General features: G+C 44.9%; 1 protein-coding gene across 2 annotated transcripts in view; it reads right to left on the bottom strand.

The window, feature by feature from the left end:
- Positions 1 to 20,134, bottom strand: part of RCOR1 (REST corepressor 1) — a 130,789-nt gene extending 110,655 nt beyond the window's left edge. Inside the window, exons 1-3 of one of the 2 annotated variants that reach the window (XM_045448312.1) lie at positions 19,574 to 19,786; positions 19,440 to 19,499; positions 9,706 to 9,754 (exon numbers count right to left, since the gene is read on the bottom strand). In XM_045448312.1, the coding sequence (XP_045304268.1) occupies positions 9,706 to 9,754; positions 19,440 to 19,499; positions 19,574 to 19,675 (211 nt within the window). In that variant the 5' untranslated portion in view covers positions 19,676 to 19,786. Of the gene's footprint in view, positions 1 to 9,705; positions 9,755 to 19,439; positions 19,500 to 19,573 lie in introns of both variants that reach the window. The other variant, XM_045448311.1, reaches the window with a different exon arrangement.
- Positions 20,135 to 23,143: the final 3,009 nt, after the last annotated feature.

Genomic DNA, 23,143 nt, shown 5'->3' with positions numbered 1-23,143 from the left:
AGAGCAGTTTTAGGTTTACAACAGAACTGGGAGCAAAGTACAGAGATTTCCCACATACACCTGCTCCCACACATGCATAGCCTTCCCCATTATCAGCATCCCCCGCCAGTGTTATACTGGTTACCACGGATGAACCTACAGTGACACACCATAATCACACAAAGTTCACATTTTACCTTCACGTCCACTTTTGGTGTACATTCTATGGGTTTAGAGAAACGTATAATGAAATGTACCCATCATTACGGTATCATACAGTGTGGATTCACTGTCCTAAAAGTCCTGTGCTCTGCTTAATCTTCTCTCCTCCTACTCTATGGTAACCAGTGATCTTTTTACTGTCTCCACAGTTTTGCCTTTTCTAGAACTGTCACAGAGTTGTAATCATACAATATGTACTAGATTGTCTGTAAGTCATACTTTAGAGATAACACACTTATGAATAGGGAGGCAGGCAGATCAAGACAGGCCTCACGGAGACGGTAACATCTGAGCAAAGATTGGAGAGAAGCAAAAGAGACAAAGTCATAGTAGTGGTGCCAGACCAGACTGAGTAGGTCCTAGAAGGCCACCTGAAATGTGGACCACTGTGAGGTTTTAAATGGCAGAGAAACATACTGACTTACATTTTAATATCTAGAAGCAGGAGACTTACTAGAAGGCTACGGCAGTGATTCGAGTTACAGATGATGGCAGCTTATGGGAGGCCAGCAGCAGGGGAGGCAATGAGAATTATGTTCTGTAAACCAGTATAGATGGTCTGTAGGAGGGATACAAAAATGATATAGTTGATTCCCATCTTCAATGAGCAGCAGAGAAGAAATGAAAGCTAATAAAGATAGAGACGGTCTATAATGGAGGTAAGTCACAAGGTACACACAGGAAGACACAAGGTTGACCTAACTTAGGGGAGAGACAGGAAAAGAGGCCACAACAATTCTCAATAAATGTTGCCTGAATTATTTAATTTTTTTTAATGTTTATTTTATTTTTGAGGAGGGGGGGGAAGGGCAGAGAGAGGAATACACAGAATCTTCCTCTGTGAAGGAGGCTCCAGGCTCTGAGCTGTCAAGCACAGAGCCGGACGCAGGGATCAAACGCACAAACTGCAAGATCATGACCTGAGCCCGAAGTCGGACGCTTAACCGACTGAGCCACCTGGGCGCCCCAGTGTTGCCTAAATTATATGCAGGTATCTCAATCTCAAAACCCCATTTTAGTGAATGGCACCATGAATCATCAAGTCACCCAAGCCAGAAGTCCAGAAGTTATTGTGGCCTCCTTGTTCCCTACATCTAATCTACCAGAAAAATCCGTCTATTCTAACAGCCTAAGAGCTTTCAAATCCGTCCTCATTTCCTTCCCTCACTACAACTTAGTTCCATGAGGGCTGAGATGTCAAGTTTGTTCACAGTGCCTAGATGAGTGTCTAGAAAAATAGCAGATGCTCATTTAAAAGTTTCTGAATGATGAGGCACCTGGGTGGCTCAGTTCGTTAAGTGTCTGACTTCAGCTCAGGTCATAATCCTGCGGCTCGTAAATTCAAGCCCCCCACAGCTTGGGATTCTCCCTCTCTCCCTCTCCCTCTTTCTCTCTCTGCCCCTACCCCACTGTGCGCTCTTTCTTTCTCTCTCAAAATAAACTTTAAAAACATAAAAACATAAATAAATAAATAAATAAACTTCATGGTCAATACAACATGCATTATTTCACAAAAATACTGCATTTCTGCTTCCACAATACAAACATTAAGTATATTTTATACATATCACAGAGACATCAGTCTTTAATGATTTTTGACAATTATCTAAACAACATCTAAAATAGGGGCGCCTGGGTGGCTCAGTCGATGAAGTGTCCGACTTCATTTCAGGTCGTGATCTCACGGTTTGTGAGTTCGAGCCCTGCGTCGGGCTCTGTGCTGACAGCTCAGAGCCTGGAGCCTGCTTCTGATTCTGTGTGTGTGTCTCTCTCTCTCTGCCCCTCCCTGCTCACGCTCTGTCTCTCTCTCCCTCTCTCTCTCTCAAAAATAACATTAAAAAAAAAAAAATTATTTAAACAACATTTAAAATAAATTCCAAATAGGGAATGACTGATACTAAGTACGGGGTTTCTTTTGGGATAATGAAAATGAAATTAAGATAGTGGTAATGGGGGGCGCCTGGGTGACTCAGTCGGTTAAGCATCCGACTTCGGCTCAGGTCATGATCTCATGGTTCGTGAGTTTGGGCCCCACGTCGGGCTCTGTGCTGACAGCTCGGAGCCTGGAGCCTGCTTTGGAATCTGTGACTCCCCCTCTCTCTGACCCTCCCCCGCTCATGCTCTGTCTCTCTCTGTCTCTCAAAAATGAATAAATGTTTAAAAAAAAATTTTTTTTAAAAGATAGTGGTACTGGTTGCAAAACTCTGAATATACTAAAACCAAACTGTAGCTTAAAAGAGTGAATTTTATGGTATGTGAATTACATCTTAATAAACCTATTATTGCAAAATGAAATAAATTCCTTAGCTTGGCACACAGGCCCTTGTGATTTGGCACACACCTACCTGTCCAGTCTCACCGTCCGCCACTTTCCCAATTACGTCTGTGAGTTTCATCTGTATCAAATTACTCATGACTCCCGGCAAAAGCCCTCTCTGCCCACAGGAGTCCACGTTAAGTATGTGGCTCCCTCGTCCCTGCATCTGCCCTTCCAGACCTAGCTTAAGGGTCGGGAGAGCCTCTCATTCCACACCCCATTTCAACCACATCACCTCGTCCCACCGACCAAAGGCTTGCAGAGCACAGATGTGCCTCTATCACATGGCTTTATCATACCAGACCAGGCATTTTGTGACCACGAAAAATAGTAGACAGTCAATAAATAATTAAGTCTAATATACAACTTCATATTCTATAATATGCAAATACCACTTAAAAGCAAATTTATTCAACTTCAGCCATAAAAACTTTTTGATTAACAAAAACAGGGCAGGGGCTCCTGGGTGGTTCAGTCAGGTAAGCGTCCGACTTTGGCTCAGATCATGATCTCACAGTTCATGTGTTCGAGCCCCGCGTCGGGCTCTGTGCTGACAGCTCAGAGCCTGGAGCCTGTTTTGGATTCTGTGTCTCCCTCTCTCTCTGCCCATCCCCCGCTCACACTCTATCTCTCTCTCTCAAAAATAAATGAACATTAAAAAAATGCTTTTAATATGGCAAAAACCTTACAATTTTACATCTGTTTGCTGAACATACAGGATTCATTAATACTTTTTTTTCATGTTTAAGTTTTTCATTAGCAAAAAAAAGCAAAGTTACTAATATTTAGGAAAATTATGTGTAATATTCTCTGAGAGAAAACTTCAGTGTTCTCAGACCAGCAAAAGTGTAGCAGTCCATCACTTTCTCCCACGACTCCCTAAAAGCAAGTACAAAAGTGGAATGTATGAAAAACAAGGTAACAGACGTGTCCAAAGGGTCGTAATTATGCTCCTAAAAAGCTAAAACTAAAACACGTAATCGTACCTCCTCTTACTTTTCCACAGTGTAATTCCAATTTGATACATGTTCTTGGTTTGTTTCCTTCACAATTCAACACAGTCAACCAATGAGCACGTCTGAGGTAAAAGCCGCCTGCTTCTAGAACGCCTCATGATTATTAGCTTTGTCTCAACTGCATCAAAGTTTGTGGGACCCACGCTTCAAATCACTGGCATCAACACTTGCCCTCTGCTTTCGCTACTTGTTCTCAGTAAGGCAGAAAGTGGGGCTTGAAAACCTTTTTTATAGCAATAAAGCTCTTAAAACGTTACCCAGAAACTTAATATGCGAAACTAAATAAAAGCTCGGCGATCCCAGTTCATACCCTACTTTAACAGGGTGAGGGGCCCGCACCCCTGCCCCCCAACTCCTCGCTGCATTAACAACGCTGTAAAAAATGGCGGCGCCATGGCAACTGACCTGTTGCCAAGCAAGCAGAACACCAAGCAACTACTCCAAATGACAGTTCGCGCGTTGATCCATAAAACTCTAATTTAGCATAGTATCAATATATGGCATACAAATGCACCAGATGTTCAAAAATCTAAAAGACATTTAGCTGAAAATGACTAGAAGACAATAGGAATTCTGTGTTTCAAAAGGAACACACACAAATATTCTTTTTACTACATTCCAGCAAGATGCAGTTGGGTCCAAGACAGTCCAAGAATGAGATAGTTCCTCAATTATACTTCTCTCAGAAATACTACAAGTAATAAGTTTTAAATAATTCACTCTTTTTAACATTTATTTATTTTTGAGAGAACATGAGCAGGGGAGAAAGAGAGAGAGGGAGACACAGAAGCCGAAGCAGGCTCCAGGCTCCAAGCTGTCAGCACAGAGCCCGACGCGGGGCTCGAACCCACAAACTGCGAGACCATGACCTGAGCTGAAGTGGGACGCTCAACCGACTGAGCCACCCAGGCGCCCCCTAAAGAATTTATTTTTGGGGCGCCTGGGTGGCTTGGTTGGTTAAGCGTCCGACTTCGGCTCAGGTCATGATCTCACGGTCCGTGAGTTCGAGCCCCGCGTCGGGCTCTGTGCTGACAGCTCGGAGCCTGGAGCCTGTTTCAGATTCTGTGTCTCCCTCTCTCTCTGCCCCTCCCCTGTTCATGCTCTGTCTCTCTCTGTCTCAAAAATAAATAAACGTTAAAAAAAAAAAATTTTTTTTTTTTAAATTAAAAAAAAAAGAATTTATTTTCTAAAGAAGAGTGAATTCAAAAAAATTATCTGCCTTTGGAAAATTGTGGGCTAGAATCATCAAGTGTCAATGAACAGGCAGACCAGATGAAGCACTTTATCATGAATACTGAAATGAATAGTGGCTTTATAAAAACACAAAGTTTGGTATTATGGTTTCTAAAAGCATCATTATTCTTTATTATTACATTTATTATTCATTACCATTACTTGATGTTTCCATGAACATAAATCCCAAATTTAAAAGTTTAAAAGCCGTAACAACATCAAGAAGAAACCAAATAGGTTAGGGGCAAAACATATAAAACAAGTATTAATGTTTTCTAACAAAAAGGGGATATAACCGGGTCACTGGCTCACTGGGTTGGAAGAACGTGTGACTCTTGATCTCCAGGGTCATGAGTTCGAGCCCCTCACTGGGTGTAGAGATTAAATAAATAAACTTTAAAAAAAGGGGAGGGGGAATATAACCAATTCATCTGGTTACCATTTATATATATATATCTTTTTTAGTAAGCTCTACATCGAATGTGGGACTCAAACTCATGATTGAGGTCAAGAGTCACGTACGTGCTCTACCAACTGAGCAAGCCAGGTGCCCCTCTGCTTACACCTTTTAAAAAAATCTAGCCTTTTGTCAAAAGTAGAGTGACATGAACCAGATTTACCCTGTTGTCTCGAACAACTGAAAACCGGACCGCTACATGAAGCAAGTTTTCAAGGCACTGGACACCAAGCAACATAGTACAGCGAACCCTGAGAGAGGACAAAGCAGGAAGTCCTACAACCAAAGAGTTTCCAGCTGACAGCTTAGGGAGAGGGAACTCAGGACAAGTCAGGCAGCCTCTCTGAGTTGAGGGGACAGGCTGGGGTCAGGGAAGCCAAGGCAGGCCTGAGTTCGGGTGGGGGGGGGGGGGCGGCGGGGGGAAGAATGTCAGAGAAGCGAGAAGGCTGTGCACAACTGCTGCGCCTGACCGAGGTCTCCAGAGGGCCCCGCGGGTAGTGGGCACGGCACTGACAGCACGTTACTACACATCGGAAGAAAATTCTTGAAGCCTGTGGATAAAGAACCACCAAAACGATAAAAGGGAACAATCCAAGAAGCTCACACAGGGCCAAGAACAGTGCGGGCTCCCAACAGCCAGAGTAGAAAACCTCGGAATTCACGGACCGTCAGTGGAGCACGCACAAGAGTTTTGACTCCGTGGGAGCAAATAATTAGCCCTGGATGAAATGCTGCTCTGATGCTGCCTACCAAAGCTTGAAGATCTGAAATGAACAAACTATTTCTAAGAAACTTAACCATGTCCCAGAAAAAAAGGCTCAAGAATATTTATAGGAATACAAAAATATCCAGCATCCATCAAAGTAAAATTCATAATGTCTGGCATCCAAATTAAAAACTACCAGACAAGCAAAGAAGCAGGAAAAGGCAACCCATAATGAGGAGAAAATCAATCAATCAAAACCAACCCAGAAATGACGCAGATGATAGAATTCAGAGACAAAAGCATTAGAACAATTACAACTGTATTTCAATGTGTCTAAGATATTAGAGGAAAGACTATGTTAAGCAGAAACATGAACTATATATATATTTTTTAAAGACCCAAATCAGACTTCTAAGGTATGAAACCTATAATGTCTGAGATGAAAAATTCTGGATGGGATTAAGGGCACATCATACACTGTAAATGAATAGAGAACTTAAAGACGCAGCACACGGACGCCTGAGTAGCTCAGTTGGTTGAGTGTCTGACTCTAGATTTCGGCTCAGGTCGTGATCTTGTGGTTCATTAGTTCGAGCCCAGAGACAGACTCCGTGCTGACAGCAAGGAGCCTGCTTGGGATTCTCTCTCCCTCTCTCTCTGCTCCTCCCCTGCTTGAGTGCACTCTCTTCCTCTCTCAAATAAATAAGCATTAAAAAAATAAAGACATAGCAATAGAAACTATCCAAAATGAAACAAAAAAAGACAAACAGATTCAGTAAGCAGGGGGACTTCAATTAGCCTATCATACACGGGGCTGTACACTTTAGATACGTAGTTAATTTTATGTCAATTGTGCCTCAATAAGGCTGTTTTTAGGAACCTAATCTTTCAAGACAAGGTTGAGCCCTCAATACTGTTGGTTTTTTAAGTCCTATATTTATCTTCAATATAGCCATACATCTTAATCATCTTTCTGGTTTAATTAGGTACCAAATAATCACCTCAAAAAATAAAGCTCTCCTAAGCTTTCCATTTCCACTTGTGTTCTCAAGGAACCTCATCATGAACGCCTTAACAGTAACATTAAACAACTACCCAGGGCCACCTGGGTGGCTTAGTTGCTTAACCAACCGACTCTTCGTTTTGGTTCCCGACATGATCTTGCCAGTTCATGGATTCGAGTTTGCGCTGACGGTGCGGAGCCTGCTTGAGATCCTCTCTCCCTCTCTCTCAAAATAAATAAATAAGCTTTAAAACAACAACAGATACCCAGCTAAAAGAACTGAGTACACAGCCATCCCATCTCGCTATGCACCTTGATAAAGAGGCAAAATTTCTGAACCAATTATAAAAATTAAAAACAAAAATTTCATTTCATCAGAATCTCTAGATCAATGCTGTCCCATAGAATTTCCTGGAGTAACAGAAATGTTCTGTTCTGCACTATCCAATACGGCAGCCAGTAAGTACACAGTGCTATAGAGCACTTGAATTGTGGCTAGTGTGACAGAACAGAATTTTTTATTTTATTTAGGTTGTTTGTTTTTTTTAAGTAATCTCTGTGCCTAACGTGGGGCTTGAATTCATGACCCCAAAATCAAGAGTCACATGATCTATCAACTGAGCCATCCAGGAGTCCCTTATCTAAATTTAATAAATTTAAATTTAAATATTTTCATATAGTAGTGGCTCCATTATTGGGCAGCTCAAGACAAAAAGAAAATCTATACTGAAATTTTTAAGATTAGAATTTTCAAAATAACTTAATATTTATAGCTTATATATATTATTAATTTTTAAATTAATAAACACCATAAAATTATAAACACTGAAAACCTTTCTTTTTTTAAGTAGGCTCTATGCCCAATGTGGGACTCAAACTCATGACCCCAAGATCAAGCACATGCTCTACCAACTAAGCCAGCCAGGCACCCCTGAAAAAACCTTTTTTTTTTTTTTTTTTAATTCTGAGTGAGAGAGAGAGCGCACACAAGAAGGACAGAGAAAGAGGGAGAGAGAGAATCTCAAGCAAGCTCCATACTAACAGTGTGGAGCTCAAACTCATGAACTGTGAGATCATGACCTGAGCGGAGATCAAGAGTCAGATGCTTAACTGAGCCACCCAGGCGCCCCTACAAAAACTATTTTTTAAAGTTCGGCTCAAAGGAGCATTTCACCTAAAACTTCCTGGTTCCTTTAATCCCCCCACTCTCCACCACAGGAAGGATTAGGTGACCCTCTGTATCCTGCCAGCAATGTATGAGGGACTGGGGACAGTGGGGAATGAGAAGTAACCCCCTAACGGGGATGACATTTCCTTTTAGGGGTGTTTTGGAACTAGACGGGGTGGTGGCTGCACAACAATGTGAATGTACTAAATGCCAATAAATTGTTCGCTTTAAAACAGTTAATTTTAGGGGTGCCTGGGTGGCTCAGTTAGTTAAGTGTCCAACTTTGGCTCAGGTCATGATCTCACAGTTCTTGAATTTAGCTCTGCATCAGGCTCTGTGCTGACAGCGTGGAGCCTGGAGCCTGCTTCAGATTCTGTCTCTCTCTCTCTCTCTACCCCTCTTCTGCTGGCACTCTCTCTCCCTCAAAAATTAACATTAAAAAATAAAAAGATAAAATGGTTAATTGTATATGTTATGTGAATCTCACCTTGATAAAAAAAATTGGGAGGTGCCTGGCTGGCTCAGTTGGAAGAGTATATGACTCTTGATCTCAGGGTCATGAGTTCAAGCCCTATGTTGGGTGTGGAGATTACTTAAACAAATAAAACTTAAAACAAACAAAAAAATTAACGTATTTAAGCAAGATGTGCACCTCTAATTTACATAAATTCATTATAACGAGAGCACAAAAAATAGGGAAAATCAGCTTCTACACGTAATCTAAAAATTCATTTTTCCTTGGGTTTCCATTTCTTAAATGACTGAGCCTGCTGCTTAGTTATTAAATGTGCATTACAAAATGCCTATTCAAGGAACATCAGCCACACCAAGAACATGATCGTACTAAACTCAGAACCACATCCAGCTGTGACAAGTTAGCAGAAGATGAGCCTTAAAAAATTTTAAGTTTATTTATTTATTTTGAGAGAGAGAACATGAGGGGGAGAGGGGCAGAGAGAGAGAGAGAGAGAACGAATCCCAAGAAGGCTCCACACCCTGTGCAGAGCCTGACACAGAGCTCAATCCAACGAATCCTGAGATGACGACCCGATCTAAAATCAAGAGTCAGACACTCAGAGGACTGAGCCACCCAAAGACCCCGAGCCTTAAAGTATTTAAACCTGAACTGGTGGCTCAAAGAACTACGCCGCTGCCCTCTATGAAAGCAGAAGCTCCCCGAAAACTCTACAGTATTGAGACCACACTAACTACTCCCTCTACTCTGCTATCCCTACCTTCTGCGTCCGCGCTGATTCTGAGAGCAGAACGAGCCCCACGCCAGCAGAGGTAAAGGCACGTAACCTTCTGTGAGAGGGGTGCATGTGTGTGTGCGTAAAACAGCACAGAAATACCCTTAGTTCAGGTCAACGTTAATGTTTAGGTAACCCCAAAATTTTAATTTACCTTTTCAGACACAGGCCATCAAGCAGTCTTTCCTGGCCACTAGATGAAACTGAAGAATAGCACAGTTCAACTTTAGGAGCAAAGACTCACCTAAGTGCCCTCAGTTTAAGTACCAAGGAAGCCTCGACAAAAACTAGGCAGACAAAAACTAGTCCTTAATTAAATTACACTATAATAAAATCAAACACGGCACAGCTCACATTTGAGTCGATCAGGAAAAGGCTTGCAATTTTCTTTATACTCTGGTCTCTGAAAAATAGAACAAAACTAGTAACACCAAGAAATATATACCTTGGATAGAAGTGGGACAGGGTTAGTTTGGTTTAGGGTTTTTTGTTTGTTTGTTTGTTTTTGCATAGGGGAAGGAGGACGGTAATAATACACAAGGAAGGGATTAGTTGCTGAACAATACTAACCAGATAGTTGGTACGGGTGAAATCAAGGGTTTTTTAAAAATACTCTCTCAGATATTTTAATTTATCATTTCACACCTTATTCAAGACATGGTTCTTAAGTTTAGTCCACAGCTCAAGTTCAATGTGAACCTGTAAAAAAATATATTGGGTGGGACTGGGGGTGGAGACGGGATAGTTGATATTTAAATGTTACTCTCATATCTGTTAAACTGAAGGGTGGCTAAACTAACATTATCCATTATAACCTTAATTCATATAATCTTAAGAAATCGCTCCCCTCCAAAAACCCCTGTAATTGTATTTGAAGCTCTGAAGACTATTTCAACATACATGCAGTAGTAAAGCAACTCACTCCAATCTGCGCCAATCAACCAAACCAATCTGTGTTTTCACTGCCAGGAAGAAGAGGAATATAATTGGGCACAAAGCAGATTCTGGCAACCATAAACATAAAACTCCAGAACACCTGGGAGCACATGGAAACAACCAACCAACTGATCCAATAAAGCACTACTTCTATCTTTAAATGTTTGTTTTTAAGTATTTTAAGCACGGAGCCCAATGCGGAACCCAATGTAGGGCCTGAACTGAGCACCCTGAGATCATGACCTGAGCTGAGGTCAAGAGTAAGACATTTAACCGACTGAGCCACTCAGATGCCCCTAAGTGTTTTTCTTAAAAAGGATTTCTGGCTGACCCTCCCTGAAATACAGTAGGTTGAAATCTGACTCCAACTTAACAATGAATGGTATCTTGGAGTTTTTCCTTTCTTAGTGATATACAAAATGATGTTGCATTAAAAACAGAACTACCCTACGGCCCAGCAGTTGCACTACTAGGTATTTATGCAAGGCATACAGCTGTGCTGTTTCAAAGGGGCACACGCACCCCCCATGTTTATAGCAGCCCTATCGACAATAGCCAAAGTCTGGAAAGAGCCCAAATGTCCATCGATGCATGAATGGATAAAGAAGATGTGGTCTATATATACAAGGGAGTATTACTCGGCAATCATAAAGAAGGAAATCTTGCCATCTGCAACTACGTGGATGGAACTGGAAGGTATTACGCTAAGCGAAACTAGAGAAAGACAAATACCATATGACTTCACTCGTATGAAGTCTTTGAGATGCAAAACAGATGAACATAAGGGAAGGGAAGCAAAAATAATACAAAAACAAGGAGGGGGACAAAACATAAGAGACTCTTAAAGACAGAGAACAGAGGGTTACTGGAGGGGTTGTGGAAGGGGGATGGGCTAAGTGGGTAAGGGGCATTGAGGAAGACACTTGTAGGGATGAGCACTGGGTGTTATAATAGGGGATGAATCACTGGAGTCTACTCCTGAAATCATTATTGCACAATATGCTAACTAACTCGGATGTAAATAAATCAATCAACAAACAAAACACCAAAACAAAAAAGAAAAATAAATAAGTAATGGTGCATCTTACAACTAAGGGCATCTTAGAATGAATGCACTACCTTGGGCAAGTTACTAGGTTGAACCAGAACAAAAAGCCTCTGTTTCCTCATCTGGAAAATGGGAATAATAACGTTACCTTATATGATTGTTGTGACTGTCATATTTAAAATTATTTAATAAATACTAAGCGTTCAGGGCAACTGAGTGGCTCAGTTGGTTGAGCATCTGACTTCGGCTCAGGTCATGATTTCACGGTTCGTGGGTTCAAGCCCCGTGTTGGGCTCTGTGCTGACAGCTCAGAGCCTAGAGCCTGCTTCAGATTCTGTGTCTCCCTCTCTGCCCCTTCCCTGCTCACGCTCTGTCTCTCAAAAATAAATAAACATTAAAAAAAATAAACATTAAAACAATAAATACTAAGTGTTCAAACCAGACTGACACACAGTAAGCACTGTCTTCCCTGGCACTGACCGATCATTCCTTTGGAGGTTTTCTGTTAGTGATGACAAGTTTTACCTCCCCATCCACACACTCACCCATGCCCTTTTAATTAGTGGCAAATCCATTAGACAGATAAATGTAGCACCATGCCCATTTGTAAGAAACTCGATTTCTGTTATAGGAACTAAAGCCATAACTTTAACCTCTAACATGCTAACATAACCACATGTTGGACAGAAATTAAATCAGAAGCTTTCAGATCACCTGGCACTGTAATTTGGGTCAAGCAGTTGATAAGTTAGCACACCAAAATGATCTAACACTGAAACAAAACAAATGAAGATGTGTCAAGTCTCAGTGACATTCATCTTCCAAGTCAAGGGTCCTGGCGATAATAATTCCAGGGACTATATACCAAGGCCAGGCTCTCGGCAGAAATATATCCAATCAGGAACATTATTTTTATTCCTTCCTAATCAAAGAAACTCAATCAACCCACAACCCTAACAAAGGATTAGCACCAAATATAAAGAACTCACACAAATCAACAAGAAAAAGACCAACACTCTACAGAAAAACAGCAAAAGACACATCCATGGGAGGAACTCAAGTAGCCAAAAAACATATAAAAAGACATTTTTAAAAAATGCCAACATAAACCATAAAAGGATAGCACTGCAAAAAGTTAATAAATCTAACCCTATGGTGAAGACTGGGTGAAAAGGAACTTAGGTGCCTTGTTAGTGGACGTGTACTTGTTTGGAATGCATCAAAGCAAATGAATACACAAAATAATTCCACTTACAAAAAGACTTTGACAGTAACAAAACATATTGCTTATCATCCCTAAGCATGTATTAAAGTACAAAAACATGCACGGGAATTCTGAAGGCCTTGAGAGCCGGCCGCTCCGATTTCCCTTCGAGAGGGAAGTGCTGAGAGATGTTTCATTAGCTGGCAGTCCCATCGGCCTGGCACCTCTGGGACCCACTGCAGCATACACACCAGCGCCAGGCCAATGCCTGAACCCAGCAGACACTCTAGAGCAGGGCCACCCCTGCCCAATGGGCTCCTCCAACAAGCAATCTGCTGCGGCTGAGGCTTTCTCCAAGCTGGATCCCAGCCTCAGGCGCCGGGATCCAACCATCCATCACTGTGCTTTCTGTTTTCCTTCAGGGCTGTCGCACCTACATCCAGTCTGAGGGGCTTTTGCCACCTAACCTTCCTCTCCTCTTTATCCTTCACAGGCATTTACCCCTGTGAATCCCTTGCAAATCTAATCCTAGCTTAGCATATGCTTCTCAGAGGAAGCAAATGAACTATCACAGGAAAAACGTACATCAACTTCGAAGTAGTGGAGGGAGGGGAAGAATTAGCCTTTAGCTGCACCTGACACAAATACAGCCGAATATATAAAGTATTAATCACAGTGGTGGGGACGTGTATTATTTCCTGTTCTATCTCCATGTTTATTTTTTTAAAAATAACTCTATCGTTATAATTCTGTCCTATCCTCTGGTAATAATCAAAGATACTCAAATTATGCATAATAACCATCCAGTCACTTCGATCTGTGAAAAGCTTAACTGTTACTTCTGGTTCTAAAATTATAAACACATATCACTGTTCCCAACTGCCATACCCAGTAACAAGGCTTTAAAACATCTAAAATAACACAAGGTTGAAGTCTGATCTCCTATGGTCTCCAGTCTACCTTGCAGTACCTTCAATGGTTAGGTGCTGAAAGACAAATACAAGTCACTTTATCTCTCCAGCCCCTATTTTCCTTATCTAGGACAAAGGAAGGCTGGGTTAGATGGACATTATAATTTTTACTCTCATTACTTTGAGGGAGGGAAAATCCAAAAACTTCAAAAATTATGTCTAGTATGAAATTTTTACTAAAACCCACATCTTTAAAGAATTTGCCTAATTTGAAAACAGGAGTTTTAGGGATTACTGTTAACATCTCATTTAAATGACATCCCAATGTCATTCTAAAATATGGATTTCTCTCAAACATTTTAGGAGAACGCTTTTTAAATCAACTTCAAAATATTCCATTTTTAAAATTCAACAAAGGAAATTCTTATGAAACGCAACACATTAGATAAGATGTATTTTTTTTAATTTTTTTAATGTTCATTTATTTTTAAGAGAGAGAGACAGACACAGAGCGAGTGGGGGAGGAACAGAGAGAATGGAGACACAGAATCCGAAGCAGGCTCCAAGCTCCCAGCTGTCAGCACAGAGCCCAACGCGGGGCTCGAACTCACAAACCGCGAGATCATGACCTGAGCCCATGAGCCAAAGTTGGACACTTAACTGACTGAGCCACCCGCACGCCCCAAGATGTATTAATGAAACGTTCAAAACACAAAACAGAAGAAACTGTTACACTGCAACTACAACCCTACTTTCCACAACTGCTCTTTAATGCTGCAGGGAAAATTAACTCAGTCCAAATGACTAAATCAGTGTTCCATCCCCAAGCCGTACCTTACTCAGACTTTTACTACGCTGGTACAGAGATTCCTCTCCCAGAAAGTGATTTAAAGTTCTGTTTTAAATAGAAATACAAACTTAAAACATACACCTGAACAAGGATCATTGTTTTCCATCAGAGTAGGTGACAAACAAGCCTATTTCTTTTTACAACATTCATGGAACCTCTGAAGAAAAGCTCAGAAATGAGAGCTAAACCATAAATTCATTACAACAACCTATGTTGTAAAGAAGAAAACAACAGACGACAACCTGGGGAAAAATACAGTAACTTGGATACAACTTTGATATTTCATCTCCAAAGACTTCAGACTTTTTCAACTCAACTGCCCTGCAAAACCTTATAATACCAAGGAAAATGGCTTTCTCAAAGTAAGCCGAGATTTCTTCAGTACAAATTAACACCGATTTTAAAACAACTATGTTGTGGTGAGCTTCAACCAGCTAACCTCTGAATGACAGTCATCACCCCAGGAAGGGAGTACGGTGGTAAAAGAACGCCACCTTGAAAACACTAACTCTCGAGACAAGGACCTGGAAGTTTAGAGTAAAAACTCCCTGGCTCAGAACCTAGTTAATGTGTACCTCTCCTGGCCTGGGGACGGATTCAAGGTATCTTTAGTACAATCTAGAAACCTGACCTGAATTACCTATACTCTCTGGTCCTCAGTATTCTTTTCTGCTCTACAAATGCTTTGGACTCCTTCTCTATCTTTATATCCCTAAATCGTAGCAAATACATGTGACTCAAAAACAATCATCTTCAAATATCTCAGCGCACAACTTGCATTCAAGTCAATGTTTTCATCATAACCCGGTCTTCCCTCCAAGTAAAGCAGGTAATGCAAGGACCACTGGTTGGCAACCCCAGTCACATGGATGAAAATTAAAATAAGGACACCAGGAGATGTTTACTTAGCATTCACTGTGCGTCAGGCACGGTGCTAGGCATTTCACATGTGTAAGGTAATTCCTTCTCTTGATGAAGAAAGTTCTATTCTCTGTTTTACAGATGAAGGCAAACTCAAGTAACCTGGGGCGCCTGGGTGGCTCAGTCAGTGAAGCCATCAACAACTGCTTTCAGCTCAGGTCACGATCTCATGATTCCTGAGTTCGAGTCCCAAGTCGGGCTCCACACTCACAGAGAGGAGTCTGTTTGGGATTCTCTCTCTTTCCGTCTCTCTCTGCCCCTCCGAGCTCGCATGCACCCACGCACACTCACTCACTCACTCTCTCTCTCTCTCTCTCCCCCCCCCTCTCAAAATAAATAAACTTAAAAAAAAAGAAAAAAGTGAAGGAACTTGCCCAGGGTCAATACAGAGCTGGCAAGAGACACTGCCAGGACCCAAACCCAGGTCTGACAATTCTCACCGCCCAAGCTGTCTACCCTACACTGCTTCTGAAAGAAACATGAAATTACAAAGAGGACTGTAACTGATACAATCCTAGACCATTAGGGATGCAAAGAACCCCTGATTCATGATGGAGGAAACCGAGGTTCCTGAAGATAAAATGACCAGCTCCACTTTTTACCACCTGCTTAGTCACAGAGATCGGGCATTCAATCTCCTGACAACTAGATTTAGGTGTCTCCCCACCACACTACTTAACAAAGTTGATCTCACAGCATTTATCATTACCCTAACCTCTCATTTGAGTGAACACTGCCTCAAAGTATGTCTAAATCACAACACAATCACCATAACTTGTGAATTTAAGAATATCTATAGAGTTGATTTTTACAATGAAACTAAAGCATAGAAAATAATGTGGTCAAGGACAAACACAGAACCAGCAGTAAAAAGAAACAAAAAACAGGCCAAGACCCCCTGTTCAGCAAAATTATTCCACATTAAAGCATTAACGCATTTTACTAAGAGAAATCAACTCTGAAGTGACAAGCTGAGCCGATGACAACCCAAAATTTCAAATCTGATGAAACTGGATTCAATGTACAAATACAGGTTGCTTTTTGAAAGGACTATTATCTCAAAAATATTTACCAATAACAACTTCTTCTTTAAGAGTCATAATTTTAGTATCAGTGAACTGTGACACTGAAAACCAACACAGGATGAAAGTTGACATAAAAACACATGCTTTAGAAAACAAAGAACTTGAGTCAACCTTAAAACCCTGTCACTGTGTTCCTCTAGCTAGAATGCCAAACAGTGGTAGAAACATATAGGCTACAGATTCCTGCCTTGCATGCATACCAGTAAGATCATGGAAAACATTCACATCTTTATATAGAAAAACACTACTCATTTGAAATTAAATTATGCTTTGCAAGTACATATAGGAAATAACTTACCAGAAGTAGGACAGAATAAGCATTCCTCCTTCTTACTCTATTCTACGATTACCAAATTCTAAGACTATCATTGTAAACATAGATGGTATTTTACATTGCCAAGTTATGCCACAGGCCACTAATCTAGTCTGGGTCTTAATTTGATTATGAAAACCTAATGAGTATTTTAGGGCTACAGAGCCCCATCCGTTTCAGTCACTATTTCGTAAAGGATGACAGAAATGGATCTTCTTTGGACTATGCAGGGAGTATCAGATGTTCCCAGCTTCAACCATTTGCTTTTAAAGCTAAATAGGCTCAATTTGGGATAATATGGGTAAATAAAACCTGACTGAAAAAAAATTAAAATCAACTTCTTCCACTCACAGTGGACTCCAACTCATCAGAGAGAGTTAAAAAAAAAAAAAAAAGAAAGAAAGAAAGGAAAGAAAAAAGGGCTCTCTGAAGAGTTTCACACTCTCTTGTTCAAAATTCTGGTTTAAAAAAAAATGCATTTCAAACTCAGGCAGGGAGAAAGGACAAGCACTAACAATCCCAATCTCAATTCCATATTCCTCCTAGCTTACACTCATGGAAAGAATTGTTCAGTCTAAAGACCTAAAAAAATTTGAGGCGGGGGGGGGGGGGGGGGGGGGGGGGGGGGGGGGGGTGGCTAGGAAACAAATATGGTGTACCACTTCTACTCCAAAATGGAAGTCTCCTCTCCCCTTAGATTTTAAGTTCCATATAAGAACACGTTGAAAAAACTCACTAAGAAACAATAAGGTCCCACAATTTTCAGCCACATCTATGAATCTGTCCTGCTGCTCAGACCAGCAAAAGAGGGCTTAAAACTATTTCATACCAGTTAGATTCCTTTCCAGCTTAAAACAACACAAAATAGGCAATCTGTAAATGTTAATGCCACAACCCAACCCATTGGCAGTCAGACTATGCAGAACATTTACAATGTTTCACTTTTAGAGGGGCAGGTCTCTAGCAGCTACAGACCTGCCACTCTAAAAGTGAAACATTGCTGGTACCTAGCTGGTACCTATTCCATGAAAAATACAAGGGCAGCTCAAGAAAGGATCCTACCATATCTGCCATTTCAAAGAAAAGAACAAACCCAAAGCCAGGCTCACTACTGACATCGATACTTAGAAGAAGATCAGAAATCTAATTCCTGTTGTTGCCATTTCCTTAGTCACATCCAACATACTTAAGTAAAGCTTTCAAAACCAACATAACCAAAACGTACTAAAAATCGACCAACTTACTAAAAGATCCGTGGCAAGTTGATTTTTTTTTTTTTTAATCTATGTGAGAAACTTGGTGACAACCTATGCTTTATGTTCTGTGTATTAAAACAAAGATGGACTTGACCTACAAAATGAAGATAGGGTCAACTGTAACCAAAAAACAGCATGCTTCCCCTGGTGGCCAACCTAGGAATGGAGAAGGCATGCACACAAGAGAAAAAGCCTGGTCTCCCAGTTCTATCTGTCACTCTTGTCAATGAGAAGTCACTACCAAAAAAGGAAGATGTGGGGGAAGGGGAACCGATCAAAAAGACTAACACGAATTAAAAAGGAATACAAACCTGGGTGTTAAGACTACATAAATGTAAGCGATTTAAATCAACAGACTAAAATTTAGAAAGCAAATATGGGCAAGGTCATTTATTCCCAGAGTGCCCAAAAGCTCACTCAGGGATCCCTGTGTATTTTCACTTCAAAGAACGCCCAGAGTTTAGTACCTTAATAACAGCTCAAGAGCGATCTCCTTTCTCAAGGACTAGATCCTTGCAATTTTCTGCAGTCTTGTTTCCAAGGAAAGGCAGTTATGCATTTATTTTCTCAAATAAACTAGTGGTATAACCTAGATACCCTCCTGCTCTAAAGCCCTCCAACCAGAAAGCCTGTTAGCTCCACTTCTGCAAGATTCTTTCGAATTTTATTTCATAAAACCCATGTCCTTTCGAACATCTTCTATGCCAACAATCTTTAAAGAACAGTCTCATGGAGAGCCGGGCTAGAATCTCACGCACTAAAATCTGACGAATTCCTTTGTCTGATTAGATTTTTTCTGGTACCACTTTAAATTTGCTTCCACGCAGAACAGCAGCAAGGAAAGTAAATGTTCCATTCTAGGGTGGAGGGATCTCTTGGAGGTGGAAACAATTCGTTAGGCTAAAGCTTCCCAGGGTTCTATTCTTTTCACAACCCCTTCCTTCAAGAAAAACAAAACAAAACAAAAAAGGAAACACACGGACATTTACAAATAGGTCCTAAAATCGAACTGCCACGAGCAAGCCTCTCTTCCCCGGGCAGGCGCCCTCTGGGAAGCTCACACTTCTGAACTGAATTGGGGGGGGGGGGGGGGTCGTTTCTCTACTCCCCCCTCGCCCCAGGCTGGGAGGGGAGGCAGAGGCACGCAGAAGCCCGGGGGCCAGCAGGAAGAGAAAAAGGCAAGTGCTGCGACATTTGGCAGGGCAGAGAGGGGTCGGAGGGGGTCCCGAGTCCGGGGCGCTCGCAGCACGCTAACTCTCCGGCGCCGCCACCCCTACCCCGGCCGAGGCGCAGCCGGCCGGGACCCCGGGACCCCCCCCCCCCAGACCGACGCCGCCCCGCTCCTCGGGGGCGCAGCGGGCCAGGCGGCAGCGACCCGATCGGGGGGCGACTTGAGCCTCCCCGGGGCGCGGGGCGCGCTCGCGGACCACGCTCGGGTGTGTGCTCCCCTCCCCGTCCTCGCCCTGCTGTTCTCCCCGCGGACAGCAGGGCGAACACACACAAAAAGAAAGTTGTCCGGGGGCCCCCGCCCCCTCGGGTCGCGGGGCCCGGGGGCGCTACTCACCGGGGTCGAAGTCGGGCACCACCGCCTGGTACTGGGGTCCGACCCGCATGCCGCCGCCACCTGCGGGGAAGCAGAGCACCGCGGTCAGCGCGGGCGGGCGGGCGCGGGGGCGGCGCGGGGCGGCTGCCACCTACCGTGCTCCTCGTCGCTGGACGAGCCCGAGCTGCCTTCCTCCCAGGAGTTGCTGCTGCTGTTACCATTGGGCGCCGCCGCCGCCAAACTTTTATTCTGCCCATTATTGGGGGCGGCGGCGGCCGAGGCGGCAGCCGAGGCGGAGGCGGCGGCGGCGGCGGCGGCCGAGGCGGAGGCGGTGGCCGAGGCGGCGGCGGCGGCCGAGGCGGCGGCGGCGGAGGCGGCGGCGGCCGAGGCGGCCGAGCTGGCCGCGTTGTTCCTCCCTCTCCGCTTCCCTGAGACCTCGGGGCCCTTCTCCACCATGGCCGGCATCGGCGGGGGCCGGGGCCGGGCGAAAGTGGCGGGGCCCCGCGGCTCCTGAGGAGGGGGCGCCGGGCGGGGGGGGGGGGGGGGAGGAGCGCGGGCAGGCGCGGGGCCGGGCGGGCGCGGCGGGAACCCGCGGGCGCGAGTCGGAGCCGGGGGTGGCCGGGCGGGCGGAGCGCGGTGCGGCTTCAAGCCCCCAGCGCCGAGCCGAGCGCAACTTTCGCTCTCATCGCCGCCCGCACTTCACTGGCACTAACTACTCCGGGAGCCGCGAGCGGGCTGGGGGGGGGGGGGGGGGGGCGGGGCCTGGGGCGAGCCGGGGGTGGGGGGGGAAAGCCGCGCGCAGCCCAACCCGACGCGGGCTGGCTCCGCCTCCCCGCGCGCTCCCATTGGCTTGTGTGGGATTCGGACGGCGAGCGGCAGCGCGGTTGGCTCGGCGAGCCCGTCTGTCCAAGGGACGGGGGCGGGAGCGCGGGGAGGGGGAGGCTCCGGGCTTCCGTTGGTCAGGTTCGGTTGACGCGTATCGCCCGCTGTACGTGGTTTGAGGTTTGCAATCTCTCTACGCCCCATGATCCATCTCTCTAGGCAATAGCGAGGAGTTAGCTGCCCTCCCCGCCCCCTCCCTCTGCTGAGGCCCCCACCCCCTCACCTGCGCGCACCACCCGCAGCCTCGGCCCCCACATTCCGCGAAGGGCCCCTCTGAGAGTCCAGTTGGCTTCAAAAAGTAAAATATGCGCGACACGAGAACAGAAATTGAATGCAAGGTCGGGACTATTTTCCCCTTCGCGCGGAGGATTACAGCCACAGTTTGAATGGGTTCTATACAAAGAGGGGAAACTAATTGGAAGAAACTAATTGCGCCCCCACCTTTCCCAAGGGATTTGGCGGCGGCTCAGCGCCGCGGGTCCCCGTTGCAGGGGACAGGGTTCCCAGGTGACAGTCTCCCGAAGGGAAAGGAAGCAGCGGGGTGGGGGGGGGGGGGTTGTGCTCAGAGTATTTGTGGAGGCTTCTGCTAATTGGGTTGGGGGAGGTTGGAAGTCGCCGCAATTGCCCCAGTCGCTGGCGCGCCGCGTCCAAGGGGACCGGAGGGAGGGTCCCGAGCGGCCTCTGCCCGGACGCAAAGTCCGGGTCCCGGGTCCCTTGCCATCGTTGAGGGCCGGTTAGTCCTCAGTGAAGAGACTGAATCGTCCCTGCGGGAGGGGACACTTACAGAAATGGGGAGGAGGACTTATAGAAATGGGCTGGGGCCAGGAAGGGTAAAGAGGAAGAAGCTATTTTCATCCCAAGCCCTTGGTAGTGGAGGAGGGTCAACTTCCTCCCAGGCAAGAGCCACTTTTCCGGATCTGCTGCCTGCCCTGCCTCCCCTGATCCACGCCGAGCACCCAGCAAGGGAGAGCACGACCCAGCTCGAGACATCCCTGCCTGAAGTGTGATCACCCACCAGCCCGGGGGCTGCTTTACCGCTGGATGGGGGTTTGGGGGGAGCGTGGGACTCCCCTGGAAGTCCTCGTCAGTCCCACCTCCACCACCCCCCCCCCAAACAGCGCGCTGCTCCTGCATAATTAGGAGACAAGAGAAGGTCTATAAATAATTTTTTTAATGCAACGGATAGCTTTTAAGTTACTTTTAAGTTGCTTCAAACCTGAGCTGTATAAGGGGACAGTTTACACCAGCTCAAGATATAAATAGCTACAGGGAGAAATCTGGAGTTTTATGTTTTTAAAACCTTAATAAGCAGAGTGTTCTTTAACACATTTTATGCAGGATGAACCATCATTATTAACTAAAATGATGTGACCACGATCACTTCTGCCTCAATGGCTAGGAGCCCTCCCGAGGAGGAGCCGGCTGGCACCAAGTTCAGGGTCTCATCTCCAGGACTCCCCTTAAAAGGATGCCCCTCTCATTGGAGCACCCCAGGCGGTACAGATGTGTGCCCTTGGGATACTCCTCCACCAGCTGGCCTGGGTAGGGTCCAGACGGCAAAGCCCAGGGTTAGGAACCAGAGGAGGCATTCTGGGGCTGGGCCACCTGGCTGAGGGCCTCTGTGACTCATCTGGAGGTGAGCACTGTGTAAGGAATGAGGTTAACACCACTCTGCCCTGCTCACTTGGTGTCCTATGAAGTTCTACCATCAGGCCCTGGAATGATTAGCCTACAACAGCGCAAAGATGATATTGAGTCATTTATTAGGGCAGCAAGGACAGCATGACACGGGTCATGAGTGCCACCCACCAAACCCCAAGGTTGGGCTACTTCCTGGCTGTGGTTACATCTTTGGACTATCCAACCATTCACTTTTTTCAACAAATATTAACACCTAAGTTACTTCAACATATGCCAGGCCCCTTTCTAATTTGCACCCAAAGCCACATGGATACCATACTGACCTTGACCCTCCCAGCTTCCTCATCTGAAAAACACAGATAATAGTTAACTACTTCCTGGCCTAATGGATTTTTATAGAGTCCACCTCCCCGGCCCTGATCTTCCTCCACCGTAGGGAACCCTGCAACTTTATGAAAAGCCCCTTCCTGCCCCTACCTATTGTGTGGGATATCCACACGACTCTTGTGATTGGGAATTTGTGACCTCAGACTTCAAACCGGCCCGCCACAGTCAGCAGCCTGACCGTGTTTTTCAGTGACACTCTCTCCCACTCTCTGAGACCCATATATCCCCACCTTCTCTCCTTTCCTTATACCTCCCACAGCTCCTCTGCCCTCCGCCCTCACTCGGAGCCAATGACCTCTCCTTATTCTTCAGCGAGAAATCTGAGGCCATCAAATGGCATCTCTCTCCTCTTCTGGCCTCCAGACTGGCCCAAGTCCCCACCTACCACACACACCACTCCCCCGCCCATCCCCCGCCTCCGCTTTAGTCTCTCCCACTGTGATCTTGATCTCAGGCACCCACTTCCCACTGCCCTCCCCTTGCTGCTCTCCTGTGCCCTCGAGCTCTCTCTTTCCCCTGAGTCAGCATTTTCCAAAGAAAGGGAATAACTCTCCCTTGCTCCCAAGTCCCATGAACCTCCTCCCCATTTCTTTACTAACCCCACAGAAACCTCCAAAGATGTGTCTATACCTGCCTTCTCCACCCCCTTCCTTCCTTCCTAGTCTTTCCTTACCCCACCCTAGGAAGGCTGTGTCCCTACTCTTAATTCTTGCTGAGGTCACTCACAACCTCCAGGCTGCTGAAGCCAGCAATCATTTACTGGTTTCCCTGAGCTCTTCTTCCACAGCACCTGGGTCCACTACTCCATCTTCTGG

Source organism: Leopardus geoffroyi, chromosome B3 (assembly GCF_018350155.1).
Source record: "Leopardus geoffroyi isolate Oge1 chromosome B3, O.geoffroyi_Oge1_pat1.0, whole genome shotgun sequence".
Classification (NCBI taxonomy): Eukaryota; Metazoa; Chordata; class Mammalia; order Carnivora; family Felidae; genus Leopardus; species Leopardus geoffroyi.
Note: the sequence above shows the minus strand (reverse complement) of the source record. Positions and strands in the feature narration are given on the sequence as shown.